This window comes from Loxodonta africana, chromosome X (genome assembly GCF_030014295.1).
Source record: "Loxodonta africana isolate mLoxAfr1 chromosome X, mLoxAfr1.hap2, whole genome shotgun sequence".
Lineage (NCBI taxonomy): Eukaryota > Metazoa > Chordata > Mammalia > Proboscidea > Elephantidae > Loxodonta > Loxodonta africana.
This window is the reverse complement of record NC_087369.1, coordinates 1,924,134-1,950,314: the sequence shown is the minus strand read 5'-3', so window position 1 is coordinate 1,950,314 and position 26,181 is coordinate 1,924,134. Positions and strand designations below refer to the sequence as shown.

At 50.9% G+C, this 26,181-nt stretch overlaps 1 protein-coding gene across 2 annotated transcripts in view; it reads right to left on the bottom strand.

Annotated features, from left to right (window-relative positions):
• LOC100654279 (CD99 antigen-like) overlaps positions 1-17,337 on the bottom strand; it is a 40,864-nt gene extending 23,527 nt beyond the window's left edge. For both annotated transcript variants that reach the window (XM_064277890.1, XM_064277891.1), the window contains exons 1-2: positions 17,229-17,337; positions 712-744 (exon numbers count right to left, since the gene is read on the bottom strand). In XM_064277890.1, the coding sequence (XP_064133960.1) occupies positions 712-744; positions 17,229-17,289 (94 nt within the window). In that variant the 5' untranslated portion in view covers positions 17,290-17,337. The remainder of the gene's footprint in view (positions 1-711; positions 745-17,228) is intronic.
• Between the last annotated feature and the right edge of the window lie 8,844 nt (positions 17,338-26,181).

Sequence of the window (26,181 nt, the reverse complement as noted above, 5' to 3'; positions counted from 1 at the left end):
CACTTAAAATTGTACACTGCTCACAATAGCCCAAAGGTGGAAGCAACCCAAGTGTCCGTCAACAGACAAATGGACAAACACAACAGGGTCCACCCATACGATGGAGTATTACTCAGCCGTAAAGAGAAATGCAGCTGTCTTACACACCACCACGTGGATGCACCTTGCACTGTGTAGCTAAAAGACTGGCTCACAAAATAAAGACTATCACCCAGAAGTACTGTGCTCCTTTAAAAAAGTACTGAGATGAGACCCAACGGCCAACAATGACTTGAAAACAAAGGTGAGAAGGTAAGGGGGCAGGGAAGCTAGATGAATGGAAACAGGACCACCAGAATGGAAACAGTGAGAAGGTTCACGCATTGTGAGGAACGTAACCGAGGTCGCTGAACAGGTTGAGTAAAAATCGTTAAATGGAAACCTAAATTGCTATGTCAACCTTCATCAAAAACACAATATTATTTGAAAAAAAAAAAAAAACATATATATGTGAACCTTGAAAACATCATGGTGAGTGAAATAAGCCAATCACAAAAGGACAAATACTGTATGACACCATTTATATGAAATATCTTCAACAGGTAAATATACAGACACAGAAATTAGATTGCTAGTTATCCATCAAAAAATTCATGCATCCACATGTGAAAATATATTTACTGCGTTAAAATAAAACACTGTGTTTTCTAAAATGCTCTGATCATGACTTACCACCAAGAGCGTCGGACAAATCAAAATCTTGGCCTGGAAAAAAAAAAAAGAGTTACGTTAGCAATAAGAAAAATAAAAGGAAATTTGAAAATTAAGGAAATAATAAGAAATAGTATGCTGTTTTCCGGGATGTGGGGATTTGTGTGGTATTTATCAGCTTTTAAAAAATTATATAGGCGTTGTGAATTCTTTCCTCATTCTAAATATTCACTTTCATGCCTAAACATAAGACTACCTTTGCCTATTTTCACCATAATTTATTCCCTTGGTATGGCTTCGCAGAAATGAAAACAATGGGATAATCTTTGTGTATTATTCTTAAAAAGTAGATACATAACAATTTGCATACAATGGGAAAAAAAAACACCCACAAAAGGTAAAATGCTTCCTTTTTTTACCAACCTTTCCCTAACCACAAAAGCAAACTGTACTTGCCGTATAAATATTAAGACAATCCAGAAAAGCAGAGAAAGAGAAAAAAAAAGAAAAAGAATCTGTGAGTCTACAGAATAAGAAAACAGCCATGATCACAGTGCTATTGTTTATCTTACTGACATTAGTTGGTTTTAAAAATCCCAGTGTTATTTCTTCAAGGACATTGTTATGGATTAAACGTGTCCCCCAAAATACGTATCAATTTAGCTACGCCATGACTCCCAGGATTGTGTGGTCGTCCTCTATTTTATGGTCTAAAAGAGAGAAGCTAGCAGAGAGACAGGGAGACCTCATACCACCAAGAAAGAAGAGCCAGGAGCAGAGTGCTTCCTTTGGACCCGGGGTCCCTGTGCTGAGGAACTCCTAGACCAGGGGGCGATTGATGACAGGGACCTTCCCCCAGAGCCGACAGAGAGAAAAAGCCTTCCCTGGAAACTGACACCCTGAATTGGGACTTCTAGCCTCCTGGACTGTGAGAGGATAAACTTCCGTTTGTTAAAGCCATCCACTTGGGGTATTTCTGTTATAGCAGTGCTAGGTGACTAAGACAGATATCTTTGAAGGATTAAAGAAAAAGGCAAGCTTAAGGAAAATGTGAAATACCACTTGCACTGTCTGGTGGGTGAAAGGAGAGTGAAGGTCAAGCCTCTCCACCCTCAGGACTAGACGGAGGGCCACCTCTCAGCAAGCACTGGGTGGAAGCCTAACAGGGTGCCTCTGCACATTTGGGTGGCCCCAGTTCTACAGGCATGCTGTGTTCTGTAACTGTGGGTACGCGTATGCACACATGCATGTGAGTTTGTATATATGTGTGCAAGTGTTTGTATGTGTGTGCACGGTTTGAGTGTGAGCATATGTACATGTGTGTATATATGTAAATACACATGGGTGGGTGCTCCTGTACTGTATGTCCTGTGTGTATACGTTTGAGTGTGTGTGTGTGTGTGTGTGTGCGTGTGTGTGTCTGGGTAGCACCTTGTCTCGGGCCTGGACCTCCGTCCTGATCCCCGCTTCTCCCCTCCTCCGTCACCAGGCCCCCATACCCCCTCCACTGCATAGCTTCATCTGGGTCCCCTTATAACCACTGACTTAAGGCCCAGTTTCCCTAAAAAGCCACTTTCTCCACCAGCCCAACCTGCTCCCCCAGGCCCTCACTGTTCCAGGGGTCACCCTTGACCTTAGCACACTTGGCTGACCCCCTACACGTGTGCCTTACACAGTGGGGACCCAGCGGGGGCTGGCCTCCCAACCACCTTCAATGCCCTCTGGCCTTAGACAGTGGGGACCCAGAGGGTGCCGGCCACCCAACCACCTTCAGTGCCCTCAGGCTGAACCCCATGGCCTTACACAGTGGGGACCCAGAGGGGGCCGGCCTCCCAACCACCCTCAGTGCCCTCAGGCTGAACCCCATGGCCTTACACAGTGGGACCCAGAGGGGATCAGCCTGCCAACCACCCTCAGAGCCCTCAGGCTGAACCCCACAGCCTTACACAGTGGGGACCCAGAGGGGGCCGGCCTCCCAACCACCCCCAGTGCCCTCAGGCTGAACCCCATGACCTTACAGAGTGGGGACCCTGAGGCTGCGGCTGTGACGAGAACTCCGTTCCTACCCTTTCCTTAGGGGCACAAGACATACCAGCATCTGGGGCCCCAAACCCACTCAAAGGCACTGATCCCTGACCCCCTGCTCTGCCCAGGAGGTGGCTGAGCCAGGACAGAGAAAGGCAGGGGCAGATGGAATGTATCCTCCTTGGGGCATCATTCCCTTGGCCCACCCTCCGCATCCAGCCCCAGCCCTACAGAATCCCACACCTCAGCTCTGCAGAATCCCCACAACCCACCCCACCCCTACAGAATCCCCACACCCCAGCCCTACAGAACCACACACCCCAGCCCTACAGAATCCCACACCCCAGCCCTACAGAACCCCACACTCGAGCCCTACAGAACCCCACACCCCAGCCCTACAGAACCCCACACCCCAGCCCTACAGAACCCCACACCCCAGCCCTACAGAACCCCACACCCCAGCCCTACAGAACCCCACACCCCAGACCTACAGAACCCCACACCCCAGCCCTACAGAATCCCCACACCCCAGCCCCACAGAACCCCACACCCCAGCGCTACAGAACCACACACCCCAGCCCTACAGAATCCCACACCCCAGCCCTACAGAATCCCACACCCCAGCCCTACAGAACCCCACACCCCAGACCTACAGAACCCCACACCCCAGCCCTACAGAACCACACACCCCAGCCCTACAGAACCCCACACCCCAGACCTACAGAACCCCACACCCCAGACCTACAGAACCCCACACCCCAGCCCTACAGAACCCCACACCCCAGCCCTACAGAACCCCACACCCAAGCCCTACAGAATCCCACACCCCAGCCCTACAGAACCCCACACCCCAGCCCTACAGAACCACACACCCCAGCCCTACAGAATCCCACACCCCAGCCCTACAGAATCCCACACCCCAGCCCTACAGAACCCCACACTCCAGCCGTTAAGAGTCTCACACCCCAGCCCTACAGAACCCCACACCCCAGCCCTACAGAATCCCACACCCCAGCCCTCAGAATCCCACACCCCAGCCCTACAGAATCCCACACGCCAGCCCTACAGAATCCCCCCACCCCCGCCCTACAGAACCCCACACCCCAGCCCTACAGAACCCCACACCCCAGCCCTACAGAACCCCACACCCCAGCCCTACAGAACCCCACACTCCAGCCGTACAGAATCTCACACCCCAGCCATACAGAACCACACACCCCAGCCCTACAGAATCCCACACCCCAGCCGTACAGAATCCCACACCCCAGCCCTCAGAATCCCACACCCCAGCCCTACAGAATCCCACACCCCAGCCCTACAGAATCCCACACCCCAGCCCTACAGAACCCCACACCCCAGCCCTACAGAATCCCACACCCCAGCCCTACAGAACCCCACACCCCAGCCCTACAGAACCCCACCCCCCAGCCCTACAGAACCCCACACCCCAGCCCTACAGAATCCCCACACCCCAGCCCTACAGAACCCCACATCCCAGCCCTACAGAACCCCACACCCCAGCCCTACAGAATCCCCACAGCCCCAGAACCAAAGCTGGTCTTCCTGTGTGACCTCGGCGCTGCCCCCCCCACCCAATATCACTCTGGGACCAGAAAATCAGACGACACCCCTAAGTTCTCACCTGTGTGTGTGTCCTTGTTTAGAAATAAGGCCTTGGCAAGTGTTATCCCTTATGTTAACTGGAGTAGAAAACAAAACAAAACACCAGTTGCCCTCGAGCTGACTTGGACTCACAGCGACCCCCGGGTGTCACAGTAGGGCTGTGCCACAGGGTTTTCAGTGGCTGGTATTTCGGAAGGAGATTGCCAGGCCTTTCTGCCAATGCTCCTCTGGGTAGACTTGAACCCTTCTCTTTTGGCTAGCAGCTGAGGGCGTTAACCATTTGCACCAGCCGGGGACTACTTAAATATGTAGACTATAAAAACATACATACAGAGACAAACAAACAAAACGAAACCAGTCGCCATGCAGTCGAGTCCGACTTGTGCTGGCCCCGTGTGTATCAGAGAACTGTGCTCCACAGCGTTTTCAACGGCTGATTTTTCAGGAGTAGGTTGCCAAGGCTCTCTTCTGAGGTACCTCTGGGTGGACCCAAACCTCAGTTAACAGCCGAGCACGTTAATCATTTGTGCCACTCCGGGCCTCCTCGGTTTCCTAGGAAACTTGAAAACAGACCAACCTGTCAGCAAAACACCCCATGGTTTCCAACAAGCCCTGAGTCAACCCCAGATGTTCACCGGAACCTCACGATGACTCAGGCAGGGCATGGCCACCACCCTTCCGAGCCGTATGAGTCATCCTTGACAGGACACCCAGGTTCTAACTCGCTCTCTTTTTTTAAAAAATCAGTCAGCCATTTTGAGAACTAGGGTGAACACCAAGCTCAAGGCCACAGGCCGTACTGAGGTGACCTGGAGTGGTGCCTGGGACTTCATCCATGTTACAAATATGCTCCACTGTTCCTGTGAGGCAGTCACTTGTCACACGCCACGGCACGTCAAGGCCTGGAATCTGGTTTCTGGTATGTAGAGACATGAAGTTCCACCACGAGGGAATACCAGTATTTTACACACACACACAAAAAATACCAAGGAACTTAAGAGAGTACTGCACTACCAGCCGAAACATTGGCGGTTCAAAACCACCCAGAAGCACCTCAGAAGAAAAGCCTGGCTTATAAAAAGACCAGACTTAATGGTCTGACTGAGACTGGAAGGACCCCGGTGGTCATGGCCCCCAGACCTTCTGTTGGCCCAGGACGGGAACCATTCCCGAAGCCAACTCTTCAGACAGGGATTGGACTGGACAGTGGATTGGAGAGGGATGCTGGTGAGGAGTGAGCTTCTTGGATCAGGTGGACACTTGAGACTATGTTGGCATCTCCTGCCTGGAGGGGAGATGAGAGGGTGGAGGGGGTTAGAAGCTGGCGAAATGGACACGAAAAGAGAGAGTGGAGGGAGAGAGCAGGCTGTCTCATTAGGGGGAGAGTAATTGGGAGTGTGAAACAAGGTGTATATGGGTTTTTGTGTGAGAGACTGACTTGATTTGTAAACTTTCACTTAAAGCACAATAAAAATTATTTTAAAAAAAGGAAGAAGAAGAAAGGCCTGGCAATCTACCTCCCAAAGGCCACAGCCTTGAAAAACCTATGGAGCACAGTGCTACTCTGCAAACATAGGGGTTGCAACTAACAACAACAACAGTAGTGATAACAGCACTATGGGGGCAGTGGTGTTCCAGTGGTAGAATCCTTGCCTTCCACGTGGGAGACCTGGGTTCGATTCCCAGCCAACGGACCTCACGCGCAGCCACCACGCGTCTCAGTGGAGGCTTGTATGTTGCTGTGATGCTGGACAGGTTTCGGCAGAGCTTCCAGACTGAGAGAGACTAGGAAGAAAGGCCTGGCAATCAACGCCTGAAAATCAGGCAATGAAAACCCTGTGGGTCACAACAGAACACTGTCTGATATAGTGCTGGGAGATGAGCCCCCTAGGTTGGAAGGCACTCAACATACACAGTGGCCGCAACAATGGACCCAAGCATACCAACATTTGGGAAGACGGACTTTAGGAAATATTTCATTTTGTTTTATGTAAGGTTGCACTGAGTTGGAACTAAGTCCATGGCAACTAACAATGAAGACAAAATTACATAAGAGTGGTGTCCTTAGAAAAGAGGAGACGAAGAGACACAGAGACGGGGGGAGACAGCCATGTGAAGACAGAGGCAGAAGTTGGACTGATGCAGCCACGAGCCCAGGATCGCCAGCCATCACCAAAAGGTGGGAGTGAGGCATAGAACAGATTCTCCCTCAGAGCCTCAGAAAGGGCCAACAACAGCTCATGGCTCTGATTTCAGGCTCCCGGCCTCCAGAGCTGTCAGACAATACATTTCTGTTCTCACAAGCGCCCCCCCCCACCCCATTTGCAATAATACACCAAAGTTCCTAAGGGGCCCAAGGAACAAGCTAGTTGGGGGCTCTTGAATTAGTCCAGGAAAGACGTCAAGAGTGGGAGGTGGTCTGAAATAAGGAAGCAGAAATGGAAAAGCGGGGGTGGGTGGAGAAATATTTAAGAGATTAAATCAACAGCGTTTGCCAACAAATCAGATTTGAAAGGGAGGAGCTGGTAGGAGTGGAGGGAAACATTTCTATTTGAGAAGCCAGGCAAACGGTCATATTATAAAAGATAGGGGTAAGGGAGGAGATGCAGGCCAGGGAGAAGATCATGAGACGTTTCAGATAGGGAGTGTTTGAGACATCATTGCTCCAATCAGATGGAGCCAGCTGGTCGGCGGTTAGCCACAAAAGTCTGGCCTACAGAGAGATTTGGGTGAGACCCTGAGGGCCCAGCGCCAGCACCCCAGACGGTGGACGGGGGGCTCTATTAGCTGAGCAAGCACCCCAGCTGAGGCCAGTCTTCCTCCGAGCCATTCCAATTCCATCCCCTCTGGCACTCCACATCGTTGTCTTGTCTGAATGCAGACATGGCAAGCCAGGGCCCAGTGACCTGGGCTGAACTTGTACCTGCTTGTGGCTCTGAATAAGATAGCAGACATCTCTCTGCAAGCGGGTGCTGTTCGGGACAGGCTGCTGCAGCTCGTTCCCAGGCAAGAGGGGACGCTGCACAGAAATGTCAGGGCTGGAAGCTCCGGGTGTGAAATCCAGGTGACACCTCCGCCCAGGTAGGCCTCTGGCTCTCAGGTAAGCACCTCTGCAGCCAGGGAGAGCTCCACCTCACCCCTAAATGTGGCATCCCGTCCTCTCAGGGGCTCCAGGAGACTGCGTTATTAACCACCTCTCATCACTCCGAGGAGTAGTGCAAAAGGTTAACGTGCTCGGGTGCTAACTGAAAGGTTGGAGGTTCAAGTCCTCCTAAAGGTGCCTCGGAAGAATGGCCTGGTGATCTACTACCCCCCCCCCAAAAATCAGACATTGAAAGCCCTATGGAGCATAGTTGTACTCTGACACATGGGGTCGCCATGAGTCTGAGTCGACTCAAGGGCAACTAATTACTGGTTATTACGGGGCAGCTGTGTACAGTGCGTGTGTCTGTGTGTATGTACGTGTGTGCATGCGTGTGTGTGTGTGTATAAGGTCCCGGGGTGGCACAGTTTGCGTGCACTCGACTAGTAACTGAAATGTTGGTAGTTCGAACCCACCCAGTAGCTCCACAGAAGAAAGACCTGGCAATCTGCGCCCATAAAGATTACAGCCAAGCAAACCCTATGGAGCACAGTTCTCCTCTGTAACCCACGAGGTCACCGCGAGTCGAAGGTTCAAGTCCGCCCAGAGGCACCTTGGAAGAAAGGCCTGGCAATCTACTTCTGAAAAATAAGCCCATGAAAACCCTGTGGAGCACAGCTCTACTCTGAGACACACGGGGTCACCGTGAATTGGAGTCAGCTCAACGGCAACTGGTTTGTTTTTTTTTTTTAAATTACTAAGAAGTAGCTCCTGGATGGTGCAAATAGTTAAGCACCCAACTGCTAGCTGAAGGGTTGGAGGTTTGAGTCCACCCAGAGGCACCTCAGAAGAAAGGCCTGGCGATCTGATTCTGAAAAATCAACCGCTGAAAATCCCATGAAGCGCAGTTCTACTCGGACACACATGGGGGCGCCGTGAGTCGTGGTCAACGCCACAGCAACTTGTTAACTGGATCAGTCTGAGACTCAGTCTCCGGGCCCTTCCCGCTTTCCGCCACGCCCTGTCCTTCCGGGTTGACGTCTAACCAGCCTCCTCACTACGCCCCTGCACCTGCTGAAGTACCTTTTGTGCTGACCAAACAGAAGCCTGCTCCGTTTTAATCCACGTACGCAACCAGAACCACTCACGTCTCTAAGACAGAGAACAGCCACCGTAACGGCAGCCAAAGATGACTGAGCTAAAAGGGTGATGGGGGCCGCAGTCCCAGGGGTTTCTCCCGTCTCCGTCAGACCAGTAAGTCTGGTCTTTTTATGTGAGTTAGAATTTGGTTCTACACTTTTCTCCTGCTCTGTCCGGGACCCTCTATCGTGATTCTCGTTAGAGCGGTTGGTGGTGGTAGCTGGGCACCATCTAGTCGTTCTGGGCTCAGGCTGCTGGAGGCTGTGGCTCGTGTGGTCCTTTCGTCCTCCGAACTCATATTTTCCTTGTGTCTTTGGTTAACTCAGAACTTATGCCACTCCCGAAGCTCACCCTTCAGCTAAAGATTAACTCCCCCCGCACCACCCAATAGTCAACTATGACTCATAGCGACCTTATAAGACAGAGTAGAACTGCCCCATAGGGTTTCCAGGGAGTGGCTGGTGGATTTGAACTGCCAACCTTTTGGTTAGCAGCCAAGCTTTTAAACACTGCACTACCAGGTCAGCCAAAGATCAGACAGGCCTATAAAACAAACAATAACACACGTGACCGAACGTGCTTCTTACTTTGATCAAGCCTATGAGACCAAATGAGCAACTCCTGCCCCAAAGCAAAGACAAGGAGGCAGGAAGGGACAGGAAAGCTGGACGGATGGACACAGGGAACCCGGGGTGGAAAAGGGGACAGAGTGTTGACACACTGCGGGGATTGCATCCAATATCCCAAAACAATTTGTGCATGAATTGCTAAATGAGAAACTAATTCGCTCTGCAAACTTTCGCCTAATGCACAAGAAAAAACCAAAATAAAACACAGATTTTCAAGCGTAAACAAAAACAGAACGTTGACTCTGGACACCGGGGCTCTTGCGGTATTTAGAAGGGCCACACTCCTCCGAGTCCACTTCCCTAAAAACAGCGCCAGCTCTGTATGTTCAGAGCCCCGTTCCTGTTGAGACTGGAGGGTCTTCTGGTCCGTCTTCCGTTTAGATAGAAGGCTCCCGAGGTCAGCTCCGAATCCTCCAGCCACACGGAGCGACAATGACTCACGAATTTGAAGCCCCAGGAATGTGACAACTCAGAAACATGGTTCAGCTCAACCACTTTAAATTCATTTTTGTTAAAAGCTGCCCCTGGCGTGATGACTCTGCTACCGGAAGGTACTCAGGTGAGCCCTCCGTGCTAAACCGCTTCTCAAGACCCAGGGGTTCTATCAAGCGACTCCCCTCAAGGACAAAGCCAAGAACGTGAGAAAAGTAAGGTGATTCAAAGAAGGGTTGGTTTTGAAACGGCTTTCAAATCATCGTGTCTTCGTTACCAAAAAACAAACCAGACCTGCTGCTGTGAGTCGATTCTGACTCATAGCGGCCCTATAGGACAGAGTAGAACTGCCCCATAGGGTTTCCAGGGAGCGGCTGGTGGATTTGAACTGTGCACCTTCTGGTTAGCAGCGGAGCTCTTAACCACTGTGCTACTAGGGCTCCTTAGTTACCCAGTGCGGCTGTAACAGAAATACCACAAGTCGGTGGTTTTAAAGAACAGAAACTCGTTTTCTCAGACTTCTTGTTGGATGCTGTCTGAGTTGATTCTGACTTGTGAGGGCCCCCCGGGACAGAGTAGAACAGCTCCATGGGGTTGCCTAGGGTGTGATCTTTACAGGAGCAGATCGCCAGGTCTTTCTTTCACGGCACTGCTGGTTGGGGGATCGGAACTGCCAACCTGTCAGCAGCTGAGTGCTTAACCCCTACGCCATCAGGGCTCCCTGGCGCTGGTGATAACCCCGTGTATTTGAGGTGGGGGACATCTTAGTCTCATAGTGTTTCCATAACAGAAATATCACACGTGGGTAGCTTTAACAAACAGAAATTCATATTTTTTCACAGTTTAGGAGTCTAGAAGTTGGAATTCAGGGTGCCGGCTCTAGGGGAAGGCTTTCTCTCTCTGTTGGCTCTGAGGGAAGGTCCCCGTTCATTGGAGATACGTGGCCATCTGTCTTTCCCATCTCTGCTTGCTTCTATGGCTAATTTGCTCCTTTTATATCTCCAGCAACGGTTTTTTTTTATATCTCAAAAGTGATTGGTTTAAGACGTGCTGTATGCTGATATGGCCTTATTCACATAACAAAGAAAACCCTATTCTATTCCCAAACGGGATGCCATCCACAGGTATAAAACCAAAACCAAACCAAACCCATTGCCCTCAAGTTGATCCGAACTCACAGCAACCCTATAGGACAGAGTAGAACTGCCCCACGGAGTTTCCAAGGAGCTGCTGGGGGACCCAAACTGCTGACCTTTTGGTTAGTAGCCAAGCTCTTAACCACTGCACCACCAGGGGTCCAGGTATAGGGGTTAGGATTTACCACACGTATTTGGGGGGAAAGGGGACACAATTCAGTCCGTAACAATGAGCATGGACAGTAACAAACGTATTTCACATCACAGCACAACTGTCCCCAGCAGACAGACGGGCACATAAAGCCTCCCAACCATGCTGACTGAGCAAGCTGGGCTGTTTTCTTCTCTAATCTACCTCATTGTGTCCTCTCTCTCTCTTTCTCTTTCATTCCGCCAGCTGAGTACCACTTCCTGGCCCTCCAATGAGTTTCAGAAGCACTGACTCGAGGGTTTGATGAGACTCGGTGTAAAAGGAAAAGGAAGTTCTGATTTCCTGTTTAGGGGAACATTTACTAATGACTGGTGCGGCCACATGAGAGACGGAATAGTACTGACTACTGACTCACCCTAAAACAGAGCTGAGACACACCCAAGTACAATCTGCCAAAACTGGAATGAGAAAGAGGCAGAGTATCTAAACAGGAAAGCCCAGAAGCAGGAGCCTTACGGCCACCATGGAAAAATGAAGAGATACTATTAAAAGGCAAACTAGGATCACCTCCCGTCTTTCATCCAAGAGACTGGCACAAAGGAACGAGAGTACCAGGTATTGGAACGTCAGCTGCAGCCCAGTGGCACCGCCAAAGATAAAGCCAATGGCATAAGCAATATGGCGGCATCTATTGGACCCACCAAAGCATGGGTGGTTCAGTCGTGCAATTCTCACCTTCCATGCGGGAGACCCAGGTTCGATTCCCAGCCAAGATGTCTCGCGCACAGCCACGACCTGTCTGTCAGTGGAGGCTTGCAGGTTGCCATGACACTGAACTGGTTTCGGCAGAGCTTCCAGACTGAGATGGACTAGGAGAAAAGGCCTGGTGACCTACTTCTGAAAACCAGCCGATGAACACCCGGTGGGTCACAACAGAATATTGCCTGATATAGTGCTGGAAGATGAGCCGTCTAGGTTGAAATAATAGCATATGCTTACACGGGCTATGTGATAAGGGGCCCTGGTGGTGCGGAGGTTAACCACTTGGCTGCTAAGTGAAAGGTCAGCAGTTCGAACCCACCAGCTGCTCTGCAGGAGAAAGATGTGACAGCCTGCTTCTGGAAAGACTATAGCCTTGGAAACCCTACTGGGTAGCTCTACCCTGTTCTACAGGGTCACTAGGAGTGGGAATCGACGGGAGTGGGTTTGCGTTTTGGTTTGGCTGTATAAGGGGCCGTGGTGGTCCAGTGGTAGAATTCTCCCCTTCCATGCAGGAGACCTGGATTCAATTCCCAACCAATGCACGTCACGCACAGCCACCGCCCATCTGTCCGTGGAGGCTTGTGTGTTGCTGTGGTGCTGAACTGGTTTACGTGGAGCTTCCAGGCTGAGAGAGACTAGGAAGAAAGGCCTGGTGACTTGCATGGCAATAATTAGCCAGTGAAGATCCTGTGGATCGCAACAATCCGATCCACAACCGATCACGGGCATGGCGCAGGACCGGGCAGTGTACTGTCCCATTGTGTGTGGGGCCACCACAAGTCGGGGGGCAGGTTCAACAGCAGCTAAGAACAACAGCCAGACTTTGTCAGAGTCAGACCTGCAGGTGGTACATGAAGGCAAACACCTCGGTGCACTGAGGTTGACAGACAATTAAAAAAAGTGCTTCTTCTGCCCAGATGGTGGAGACAGACGGTGAACGTCGACCAACACCCACAGCAGCACAAGACAAGGGACATGAAGAAATGTTGAAAACAGCACACGAAACTGGGGAAGCCTGCACAACCTGTACAAGACAAGGCCCGGGTAGCTCCACAGACACATTCAAACTCCCTGAGGGACCGCACTGCTGGGCTGAGGGCTGTGGGGACCACGGTCTCGGGGAACATCTAGCTCAAGTGGCATAACAGTTTATAAAGAAAATATTCTACATTCTACTTTGGTGAGTAGCGTCTGGGGTCTTAAAAGCCTGTGAGCGGCCCTAGGATACTCCACTGGTCTCACCCCTTTGGGAGAAGGAAGAATGAAGAAAACTAAAGATACAAGGGAAAGATGAGTCCAAAGGACTAATGGACCATAACTACCATGGCCTCCACCAGACTGAGTCCGGCACAACCCGATGGTGCCCAGATACCACCACTGACGGCTCTGACAGGGATCACAATAGAGGGTCCTGGACAGAGCTGGAGAAAAAGGTAGAACAAAATTCTAAGTTATAAAAAAGGACCAGATTTACTGGCCTGACAGAGACTGGAGAAACCCTGAGAGTATGGCCCCCAGACACACTTTTAGCTCAGTAATGAAGTCACTTCTGAGGTTCACCCTTCAGCCAAAAATGAGACAGGCCCACAAAACAAAACAAGACTAAAGGGGCGCACCAGCCCAAGAGCAAGGACTAGAAGGCAGGAGGGGACAGGAAAGCTGGTGATAGGGAGCCCAAGGTCAAGAAGGAGAGTACTGGCAAGTCATGGGGCTGTTAACCAATGTCATAAAACAATATGTGTGCTGTTTACTGAGAAGGTACTTTGTTCTGTAAACTTTCAAGTAAAGTACAATAAAAAAATTAAATAGAAAAAAAGAATTGTTGAACAAAACACCCATAACTCCTTCGTTCGGTGGGCGGGGGAATGACTGAAGAGTTTCTGGCTTCACCGAGTATCTGGGTCCTCACACAGCATGGCGCCCCTGGGCAGAGCCCAGAACAAAGCGGCCTTTGCTGATGAGTCACTGTGTGGCCCTGGGCTGATCCTTCCCTTCTGTCACTCTGATTACTGGTTACCAGAGATCCCCTGGGCGGTGCGAAAGGTGAATGTTCCTGGCTTCTCACCAAAAGGTTGTAAGTTCAAGGCTACCCAGAGGTGCCTTACAAGAAAGGCCTGGCAATGTACTTTTGAGAAATCAGCCATGGAAAACGCTGCACAGTCCTGTTCGAACACACACAGTCGACTCCATGACAATTGGTTTTGGGGTTCCCGGGCACTGCAAGTGGAGAAGGCACTCGGCTACTAACTGAAAGGTTAGAGGTTTGGGTCCACCCAGAGGCACCTCAGAAGAAAGGCCTGGCAATGTACTTCCAAAAAACCAACCACTGAAAACCCCACGGAACAGAGTTCTAGCTGATGCACACAGGGTCGCCATGAGTCGGAACCCACTAGATGTCAACTGGTTTTGGAGTCCCTGGGTGGTGGAAATAGTGAACGTAGTTGGCTGTGAATCAAAAGGTTGGAGGTTGGAGTCCACCGAGATGCACCTTGGAAGAAAGGTCTGGCAATCTACTTCAGAAAAATCACCCACTGGAAACCCTGTGGCGCACGGTTCTGCTCTGACACATTTGAGGTGCCAGGAGTCAAGGTCGGCTCCACGGATACTGGTTCTAGTCGCTAGAGAGACGGCTGAGTCTGGAAAGGGTGGGACTCTCCCAAATGGAGGAAGGGTGCTGGCCAGCGCACCCACCCACCAGTAGCCTTCACCTTCAACGCATGCAGATGCCAACCTCTCTCCACCAGGGTCTCTCAGCCTCAGCGCCACTGACATCTACGGTGGGTAACTCTTTAGGGTGGATTCTGGCCTGTGTGTTCCGCAGCGTCCACCACTAGATGCCAGCAGTCTTTCTCCCCTAATTATGACAACTGAAAATGAGTTCAGACATTGCCAAGTGTTCCCTGGGGGCAGAAGTGTCCCTGGTTGAGAACCATTGTGATGGATGGGTGGACGGAGACGGATGATAGATGGATGGATGGATAGATAGATAATGTAGATCGCTACCAAAACAAGACAAAACAAAAAAACCGAGCTGTCGAGCCCATTCTGACTCATAGCAACCCTATAGGACAGAGTAGAACTGCCCCACAGGGCTTCCAAAGAGTGGCTGGTGGATTCAAACTGCCGACCTTCTGATCCGCATCTGAGCTCTTAACCACTGCGCCCCCAGGACCTTATTCGAGGAAACAGCAATCTCAGCGTACAGCTGTCTGCACCCAAACCTGGTGTTCCCAGGCTAACATTGCTATGGGGTTTACTTGGAAATCACATCATGGAGACCCAAAGAATATAAGCCTGCTCCGGTTATGCCGTGGTTAAGAGCTCAGCTGCTCACCAAAAAGATTGGCAGTTGGAATCCACCAGCTGCTTCCTGGAAACCCTATGGGGCAGTTCTGTTCCTATAGGGTCACTATGAGTCAGAATCAACTGGAAGGCAACTGGGTTTGGTTCTTTTGTTTTGCCTGAACATGGCAAAACTGTTCCCAGCGCTTCCCAAGCCAAGCCCCCAACTTACCAAGATGCACCACCTTGCCCCCCGCCACGTTCCTTAATTATGTGACTATTAGAACACTCCTTGGCTTGTATCCTCTTTGCCTGTTTAGATATCTCTCTTTCCCACTCCTGTCCCTGGGTGGTGCAAATGCTGAACAAGCTCGGCGGCTAACCAAAAGGTTAGAGGTCAAATCCACCCAGAGGTGCCTGAGAAGAAAGGCCGGGCAACCTCTGTCCAGAAAACCCCATGGGACACAGTTCTGCCCGGAGACACACTGGGTCACCGTGCCTCAGAGTCAACTTGGCAGCAACTTTTATTTTTTTCTTTCTTTCCTACTAGGCTATAAATTCTTGAACCATCTCTGTCTCTTTTCCCTGGTTCCAGACACACAGTAGGCATTCAGAAAGGAACGGATGCATGGATAGGTGGCTGAATCAGTGAAACACTCGACTGCAGCAGATAAAACCATATGTGGAAACTATCTCTGCAGAAGCAGCTGGAGTGAGGAAAGACATCAGGAAGGAAAAAGGGAAGCGGAGGGAGCTCAGTTCTGGACCTCTCCAAAAAGCTGAGTCCCCGGGTAGCACAGATGGCGAAGCACCTGACTACTAGCCCGGAGGCTGTCGGTTTGAATCCACCCACAGGCACCTAGGAAGAAGTGCCTGGCAATCAGCTTAGGAAAATCCAGCCATTTAAAACCCTATGGAGCACCATTCTGCTCTGACACACAAGGGGTCGCCATGAGTTCGAGTTCACTCCTCGGAAAATAACAACCAGCAAGCTGTAAGCTCTTCCCGTCCCTCCCCCCATCTCCAAGTCAGCCAACCGTAAGCACAATTTCATGGATACAGGGAACACATTTCAAAAGTGCTGGAATCTACTGAAATCGTCCCCAGAAGCAGACTGCAGACGCACAGCTCAGCTCGAGGCTGCGGATATTTCACTGCCAAAACGGGTCTCCTTCGTCCTGTTCTTGCGTAGCCACCCGGGCGCTTCTCATTCTTAAAATTGGTCAGGCCAGCCCCAGACCACACCGCCTGCAAGCGCGTCTGTTAAAAGTCTGGCCATACTTATTCTGGGGTAAATGCACCGTTAAGTGGAAAAAGTAACTTATAAAACGCCATCCCCAACGTTGTTTGACAAAGGCGGTAGATAGAAAAAACCGTTAAGCAGCAACCCAAAACACGCACGGTTCTCCCTGGGGGTGGGCCTACGGTGGATTTTCACTCTTTCTACCGTTTCTAGACTTTGCGGCTTATCCGTAGGAGCACAAACGTCATCTGGGAAGAGGAACACATTCCTTCCCTGAGTCACCGTGCAGTCGCGCAGGAGGCGCGGTATCGCACTCCATACCCCCAGTATTTTTTCATGTTTTTCGGGCTCAAAGTCCTAAGTTTCCGTCCCCTCCCCCCAGGTTCCAGGCTCAGAGCTGATTCCAAATTTAGGCCCCGGGACGCAGGGTGTGGCTCCCCGACGCGGCCCGGGCGCCTCTGCGCCCGCGGCCAAAGGCCCCAGTCCCCGGACTTGGGGGAACCCTGGGAGGACCCAGTGTGCTGCCTCGGGGGGCGGATGCAAAGGGCGCAGAGGAGCTAAAGCGAGTCTGGGAAAGTTTAAGGAGCGGAGAAAGGACACCTCCCCCTCCAGTCTGTCCAACTCCTAGCATCTCTAAGTCTGAAAACAAACACTGACATTTGGGCTCTGGAGCGGCTCCAGGCTGCCCTAGCAGTTGGACGAATATTGCACCTCCTCCTTGGGGCGTTGGCGGGGCCATTGCACAGTGCGTCCACCCGGCCAGGAGGGGACCCGGCCCGTCCCCCTAGACCGTGGGCCCTCCCCCCGTACGTTCCCAGCGAAACGACCCTGGCCATGCGCCCCCAACGAAGTGCCCCCTCACCGTGCCCCCCCCCAGGTTAAACCCTCTCCTGGGGAGGCGTCCCCACCCTCGGTCCCCTAGGAAGTGGGCCCCACACGATGCGCCCCGGCACTGTTTACCCTCCCTCCATAATATTCCCCCTCCCGGCGAAGCGCCTCTGCCCTCTCCAGGTTCCGGCCTCCGCCGACTCACCCCGGGACAGAGCGCCCAGCAGGCCGAGAAGCAGCAGAGCAAGGGCGGCCCGGCGCGCCATGGTGCGCCCCGCGCCGCGGAGGGACAGTCCACCGAGTGGCGCGCGCGGGCGGCGGCTGCAGGAGGGACCGGGGGGGCGGGGCCGGGCAGAGGGCCGGGGTGGGTGGGACAGGACCGAGTGGGGAGGGACAGGGTGCCTGCGCTCCCGCCTCCGCCCTCCCGGCCCTATCCAGTCGCGCCCTGCTGCCTTGCCCGTTAAGGGAGCTGAGCTTGGCCGTGCAGGGGGGGGGGGGGGGGGCGCGGGACCACCAGGCCGGCGCCGACAGGGAGCAAATGAAACTTTCTTCTCGGAAAATTGTGGCGCCCTCCTGGTACCCACCCCGGCCCAACAGGGACCCCCAGGATGGCCCCCCCGGAGCAAAGTGAAAACCCCTCCTTTCCCAGGGAAATGTGAGCCCCCTGCCCTCAAAACCCTCTTCTTTATCCACCCGAACCCCCAGGGCAGCTCCAACCGAAACAAAGTGAACCCCCCTTCCCAGGAATGTGTCGGCTCCTCCCCATTCCCCAGAGCTAAAGGGGATCTCCAAGAGAGAGGCTAACTTGAGCAAAGTGAAACACCCGCCCTTAATGAAAGTGTGGGCTCCTTCTCCGTGCGCAGGTCCCCGCCCCGCCCCGCCGAGACAGACACCCCCCCAGGGCAGCAAGAACTGGGAGTGAAGAGAAACTCTCTCCCAGGTAGCGGAAGTGTGGGTCCCTCTCGCCCCAGTCGCCCTCGGCGCTCCTGGGCCCGGGTGCTCGGGGAGGGAGTTGGCAGCTGGGGCTTTGGCGGATAGCGTGCGCCGCACTTCCTATTTCCTGTGCCGCCAGACCCGAGACCTCCCTGGAAGCAGCTTCAGCTCGTGTGCCATCTCCCCCAAGCTGGGGCGCCCGGGGGAGCGGCGCTGCTCCCTGCGCTCCCGGCGGGGTCCCTGTGGACTTGCTCACGGGGGTGGGGGTGGGGCTCTGACTCTGGAAGATCAGCCCTGTCACAGGCCACAGGAGGAGTAGTGTACCACCCCCCACCCCAGTCGCCAGTCTGACGACAGCTTTTTATTAAGGTGTTGGCTCAGAATCCTATTTGTTCCCCTGCAGGTTACTAGAACCGCATTGCGTCTAGACTCCAAATTCGACCCCAGCTCCTGCTCGGAGCCTCGCCACCCACCCCCCCACCCGGTCTGAAAGGAGTTCCGTCCCTTCTCCCTGCCCTCCTATCACCTTCCTGGGCCCCCATGGCCACGTGCGCCCTTGGGTCGCCCGTGTGCATGGGGCTGCTGGCCGTGCGCCCCCGGTGACTAACGGACACATGTCTTAAGGAGACGGCCTTCTGACCACACACTTCACCGAGAGAGGGCGAGGGCTTTTTTTTTCCTTTGGCGACTTGAAGAAAATGTGATCATTTTTCATGGAAAAATAACTTTGAGAGCATTACCTCTTGTAGTGGATATGAGTTGACTGCCCAACCACAGCACCCTCCCTGCACCTCTCCTATCTCCTTCTGACCCCTCTTCCTCCCCAGGAGCCCTGCCTCTCAGCCCTTCCCTGGGCATGGTCTGGGGGATCAATGATGGGTGTGGACCCTGGGCCTAGGCAAATAGGAGGACCCCAGGGAGTCTTCTTCAGAACCAGGGAGTCTGGCGCTGCTGCACCCATTTTGGCACCATGAGGGAAGTCAGCCTCAAGACAAAGCCTTGCAGTGAGAAAAGGCAGGCACTTGGTGAAATTGTGAAGCCCTGAAAACCCCTCCCTATGAACTTCCCAGTTCACCCCCATTACCTGCAAAAGACAGCCCTCAGCTGGCAAATCTCCAGCCTCCTAAAACTGGGCTCCCATCCTGTCTGTTCCTTTGTCAGATTATGGTGGCTTGTGTGTTGCTGTGATGCCGGAAGCTATACAACCAGTATTTCAAACACCAGTAGGGTCACCCTTGGAGAACTGTTTTCAGTGGACTTTTCAAACTAAGAAAACTAGGAAGAAAGGCTTGGCAAACTACTTCCAAAAATCAGCTAACGGAAACTCGTCCCATATAGTGCTGCAAGATAAGCCCCTGGGTTGGAAGTCACTCAAAATACAGTGGCCACAACAACAGACTCAAGCATACCAATAATTGTGAAGGCGGGACAGGACCGGGCAGTATTTCCTTCTGTTAATGCGTGACATTGCCATGAGTCAGAGTCAATGGCAGCTAACAACATTTATATGAAATAATTATTTTAGACGCTCTCGTCTGTGAATGTACTGTTTGTTGTACTGTGGCGGCTTGCATGTTGCTGTGATGCTGGAAGCTATGCCACCAGTATGTCAAACACCAACAGGGTCACCCATGGTGGACAGGTTTCAATCGTGCTTCCAGACTAAGACTAGGAAGAAAGGCCTGGCAATCTGCTTTCAAAAATCAGCCAGTGGAAAGTCTGTGGATCATAACTGAACATTGTCCGATATAGCGCTGGAAGATAAGCCCCCTAGGTTGGAAGGCACTCAAAAAACACAGTGGTCACATCAGTGGACTGAGCGTACCAACAATCAGGAAGATGGCACAGGACCAGGCAGCCTTCCTTTCTGTGGTACGTGGGGTCGCCATGAGTTGATGGCAGCTAAACAACAAGATAATTGCGTTCCACTGTGGCTGAGGCTTTCCCCTTCCACCTCCCATAAAGTTCTGGAAGGTTCTGAAGGTTGGGTACATTGTATCTCTGAGGGCATAGGCCACCATCATCAGCCATAATAAATCCACATCTTTGCTGTCTGAATGCTAAGCTTTCAGGCTTTTTATTTGTCTTTCTACGGAGTCATTTTAAAAACTCTTTCTAATTCATTAAGACATTGTTCTGCCTTTTTTTTTTTTTTTAAGTGCCAGCATTCTTGACTCAAAATAGACATGTTCATTATATTTTGCAGACGTTCTGAAAGTGGCTTCGAGAAGCTCCAACTTCCAGAATGAAAATTCAAATAATTGAAAAGCCTCTTGAGCTGTAACTCAATGCCAGGAAAGCCACCCTTTGAGGCTGTGAACTGGGCCAAGGGTAGGACGTGTGGCGCGGGGACGGGGCCTGTGTCTTTACAGGCTTTCCCAACATCCTACAGGTTGAGCCTCGTGAAGTAATGATGTCGGACCTCTTCTGACCCAACTACGACAATTCCGTGAGGTTCAACCTCACACCCAGTGGCTCCTAGCCTTATGCAAGGGCTCCCACCTCACTCTTCAGTTTCTATGTTTCATTTTGTTTTTAAATTGTGGTGGTTGTTCTTGTTAGTTGTCATCGAGGAGTGACAACTCATGATGACCCCATGTGCTGCAGAGTAGGACTGTGCTCCATTGGGTTTTCGTGGCTGTAATCTTAACAGAAGCAGATCGCTGGGCCTTTTTTCTGAGGCACCGCTGGGTGGGTTTGAACTGTCAATCTTTTTTTTTTAATGTTTCAATGTCTTTTTATTTTTTATTGTACTTTAGATGAAAGTTTACAGAACAAACTAGCTTCTCATTAAACAGTTAGTACACATATTGTTTTGTGACATTGGTTAACAACTCCACGACACGTCAACACTCTCCCTTCTCCACCTGGGGCTCCCTATTACCAGCTTTCCTGTCCCCTCCTGCTTTCTAGTCCCTGCCCCTGGGCTGGTGTCCCCCTTTATTTTCATTTTGTTCCATGGGCCTGACCAGTCTTTGGCTGAAGGGTGAACCTCAGGAGTGACTTCATTGCTGAGCTGAAAGGGTGCCTGGGGGCCATACTCTCGGGATTCTCCAGTCTCTGTCAGGCCAGTAAGTCTGGTCTTTTTTGGGAGTCAGAATTTTGTTCTGCATTTTTCTCCAGCTCTGTCAGGGACGCTCTATTGTGATCCCTGTCAGAGCAGTCAGGGGTGGTAGCCAGGCACCATCTCATTGTTCTGGGCTCAGTCTGGTGGAGGTCGTGGTAGATGTGGTCCATTAGTCCTTTGGGCTAATCTTTCCCTCGTGTCTTTAGTTTTCTTCATTCTTCCTTGCTCCCAGAGGCGTGAGACCAGTGGAGTACCTTAGATGGCCGCTCACAGGCTTTTAAGACCCCAGAACCTACTCACCAAAGTAGAATGTAGAACATTTTCTTTACAAACTCTGTTACGCCAATTGAGCTAGACTTTCCCTGAGACCACGGCCCCCACAGCCCTCAGCCCAGCAATTCAGCCCCTCACAGAGTTTGGATGAGTTTGTGGAGCTTCCAGGACCTTGCCTGGCACAAGTTGTGCTGGCTTCTCCAGTACTGTGTACCGTCTTACCCCTCACCAAAATTACCACTTATCTATTTAGTCTACCCTGGTGGTGTAGTGGTTAAGTGCTACGGCTGCTAACCAAAGGGTCAGCAGTTCAAATCCGCCAGGCGCTCCTTGGAAACTCTATGGGGCAGTTCTACTCTGTCCTGTAGGGTCACTATGAGTTGGAACCGACTTGACAGCACTGGGTTTGGTTTTTGGTTATTTAGTGTCTTACTCCAACCACTCCCCTTCCTTGTAACCATCAACGATTGTTTCTTTTTGTATGTAAACCTCTTCATGAGTTTTTTTAGTAGTGGTCTCATACAATATTTGTCCTTGTGTGATTGACTTATTTCACTCAGCGTAATGCCCTCCAGACTCATCCGTGCTGTGAGATGTTTCATAGATTCATCATTGTTCTTTATCATTGTGTAATACTCCATTGTGCGTATGTACCATAATTTGTTTATCCATCCGTCTGTTGACGGGGACGTAGGCTGTGTGTACCCATTGCGAATAATGCTACCATGAACATGGGTGTACGTATGTCTATTTGTGTGACGGCTGTTATTTCTCCAGCGTATATTCCTAGGTGAACTGTCAACTTTTTGGTCAATAAAAAAAGTCTAGTGCAAACCATTTATGCCTCCCAGGTGTCTTTATATATATATAAATATAAAGGCATACACATGGAAACAGACGTATACATAGATACATTGTTGCTAAGTGCCATGGAGTCGTTTCCTACTCATTGTGACCCTCCGTACAACAAAACGCAACACTGCCTGCAGCATCTTTACAATCATTGCTATATTTGAGCCCGTTGTTGTAGCCACTGTGTCAATCATTGTCCTTAGAAGCAAGGATGGTGAGACTTTGTCTAATGTGCTTTGGATATGTCATCAGGAGGGATCAGTCTCTGGAGAAGACATCCTGCTTGGTACAGTAGAGGGTCTGCAAAAAAGAGGAAGAGCCTCAACGAGATGGATTGACAAAGCGGCTGCAGCAATGGGCTCAAGCATAACAACGATTGTGAGGGTGGCGCAGGACCAGGCAGTGTTTCGTTCTGTTGTGTACAGGGTCGCTATGAGTGGGAACCGACTCGACGGCACCTAACAACAACAACAGTAGGCACAGACACAGGTATATAGGTACAGATATAAACTATAGATACAGACATGTCAGCCAGTCCCTTATTGGATTACCGTCAGTTCAAGGTTTTGACCTCAGGCCAGGTGTGTTTACGAGGGCAATACCCACTGGTGAGCCCCTCCCCGGTACCCCCACCTGCTCCCCGGCCTGCTCTCGCCTTTGTCCTGCCTTCCCAGGGCCCTTGGATGCCCCAGTCTTGGGGTTCCAAAGCACATCAGTCCTCTAACGCATGCTCCCCGACTGCCGCTGTGCGGGACCCGGCAGTGAAATCACCTCTAGAGGGCAAATATTTATTTTAATAGCCCTTGATGTGAGTTTAGTTACCTGTGTTTGCTGAGTGTCCCAAGAGGCTGCGAGTAGTCAGTCTCCTCTTTGTCTCTACTCAGCACCTGGCTTAGAGCCCAACACAGAGAGGCGGCCCTTTAGATGTTTAATGACTCAGCGGAATGCAGGAGAAGGAAAATGCGGTCACAACAGAAGACTGCGCGTTTAGATAACCAAGTGCCTTACCTTTGTTTTTGTCCTGCAAGCACACGGACACACACGGTATACATATATCCATCTGCATATACACCCCTACACATCTATCCATCCGCCTATCCATTCATCCAATCGCTCACCCATCTAGCTATCCATCTATCCTTCTATCTACCTACTATCTTCTACCTATCGTCTACTCATTCATTCATCTATCCATTCTTCTATCTATCCAACTATCTACCCACCCACACATCCAACTATCTACCTATTTATCTATGTATCTATTACCCATATATCTATCCATCCATCCACCCACCCATCTTCCATTCGCCCATTCGCCTGTCCGCCCGCCCGCCTGTCTGTCTGTCCGTCCGTCCATCCATCCATCCGTCCATCCACTCACCCATCCACCCGCAAATCTATCCATCTATCCACTAACCCATGTACCCATTCACTCATCCACCCATCCATCCATCCACACACCCATCCATCCGTACACCCATCCATCCATATACCCATCCATCCGTACACCCATCCATCCATCCATCCATCCATCCGTCCATCCATCCTTCCCTCCTTCCTTCCATCCATCCATCTGTCCGTCCATCCGTCCATCCGTCCATCCATATATCCAACCAAGCTTCCACTAACTCAGGAAATTTCTCTTTAACATTTTTGTGAAGCAGGCACCGTGCAGGATGCTAAGACACCTCTTCACTGCCCTGAGGACCTACAAAGACCTCACAGTAGGTCTTTATTATAAATTGGGCTCAGCCTCTGGTGATGGAGACTAGAAATAAAAAAAAATAAAAGTGGCTTAAATAAGACTAAAGCAAGCCAGGCTTTAAAAAAAAAGTAAGATAAAATCTTATTCTCTTGCCCCTAAAAGAGGTTAGGAGAACGCCAGTCTGGGCCATTGTTCAGTGTCTCAGCAATGCCAGCTCCTCCAGTCTTTACGTTTTGCCAATTTTAGAATGTGGTTTCCATCCTCCAGGTTACCCATGGCTTCAAGGTAGCTGCTGGAACTCCAGACATCTCTTCAGCATTCCAGGCAGGCACAGGATGAAGCAGGGAAAGACAAAAGTGACACTTTACTCTCACCTGTTCTCCTATTAAGAAAAAATTTTTAAAAGTTTTACCCAACAACTCCTGCTGATACTTTTTCATTGACCAGATCTTGTTTCATTTTCATGCAAAAGGGAAATAGTTTTTTAGCTGGCATATTGCCACCCCCAATAAAACCAAGGTCCCTGAATACGGAAAAAGGGATATGGGATGGGCAACTTGTAGTCTTACACGTACACAGGTAGAGGGTGGGTGGGTGGGTGGGTGGAAGTGTGGACGGGTGGACGGGGGGGTGGGTGGATAGATGGATGGATGGAAGGATGGATGGATGGATGGATGGATGGATGGATGGGTGGGTGGGTGGGTAGATGGATGGACGGACGGACGGATGGAAGGATGGATGGACAGAAGGACGGATAGACGGATGGACGGATGGACGGATGGACGGATGGATGGATGGGTGAACAGATGGGTGGGTAGGTGGGTGGGTGGATGGATGGATGGGTATGTGGATGGCTGGAAGGATGGACAAATAATTTATTCTTTTACTTGGTATTCATGTACTATTTTATAACTTACCAAGTATTCTCACACTAGGAAACAGCCAAGAAGCAGGGATAGTGGACTCAGTAGCTCATTTCTGGTAATGAGGAAGCTTTCCAGGGCCACCAAGCTCACAAGTGGTGGGCTGGGATTAGAAACAAGAGCTCTTTGATTCTGTGTCCAGGCCCTTCGTACCACATTGCCTCATAACTGGTTCTGAGCCACTGGTGTTTTCCTCCGACTGTTCACAGCAGCCACAGATAAAGAGCACATTGTAGCCTGAAGTTTATATGTTGGAAAACTCATGGTTTGTGCCATCGGCATCGCAACCTGCTTTTAAAACACCAACTTAATTAACTTAGCCAAATCTCAAATACATGAGCTTTATGTGGGTTTTTCCCTCTTAACTGTAACACAGGTTGGGTTTTCTGCAGAAATTCAGAGGTAAAGGAAAGCTGCCCAACATACAAACACCTTCTTTGTTGGTGGAGCTAAAGCTTCAGGGTTTTCTGGCTCAAAATCGAGAAAGGTCAACATCCCAAAATTCTGTGTTGGAAACCTGAATCCTGTTTGCCTCTAAGTCAGCTTCGATCGATAATCAACCGTATGGGTTAGAGTTGTATTGGCTGCTAGCACAGTGCCCTGGAGCAGGTGTGGGGCCTTATAAATGGCAAGTGCTGGCTGCAATGGTCATAGTTTTATGGGCAGGAAGGAGCAGGTGTGTGATGTTCCCAAACACACAATGTGACAAAATTATGCGCGGCAAAAGTCAACTTACATGTCGTTGTTGCTGTTAGCTGCCATCGAGTTGGCTCCAACTCATGGTGACCCCGTGTACAACACAATGAAAAGTTGCCCAGTCCTGCTCCATCCTCACGATTGCTGGCATGTTCGAGTCCATCATTGGGCCTGCTGTGTCAACCCATCTGACCGAGGGTGTCCCTCACCCTCGCTGGCCCACTGCTTCACCAAACATGACGTCCTTCTCCAGTGATCAATTCCTCCTGATGACATGTCCAAAGCAAGTGAGTTAAGGGCAACTGGATCACAGGATCACAGGGATTAAAAGGGATGAAAAATGTAAAATGCCTTGTAAATAGTATGCCATCTACATTTAAGGTCTTACAAGGTAGGATTAGTCTAAGGGACTACTGGACCACAACTAACACAACCTCCACCACACTCAGTCCAGTACAACCAGATGGTGTCCGGCTCTGACAGGGATCACAATAGAGGGTCCTGGACAGAGCTGGAGAAAAATGTGGGAGAAAATTCTAACTCACAAAAAAGGACCAAACTAACTGGTCTGACAGAGACTGAAGAAACCCACAAAGTATGGCCTCCAGACATCCTTTTAACTGAGTACTGAAGTCACTCCTGAGGTTCACCCTTCAGCCAAATATCGGACAGACCCATAAAACAAAACAAGACTAAAGGGGCACAGCAG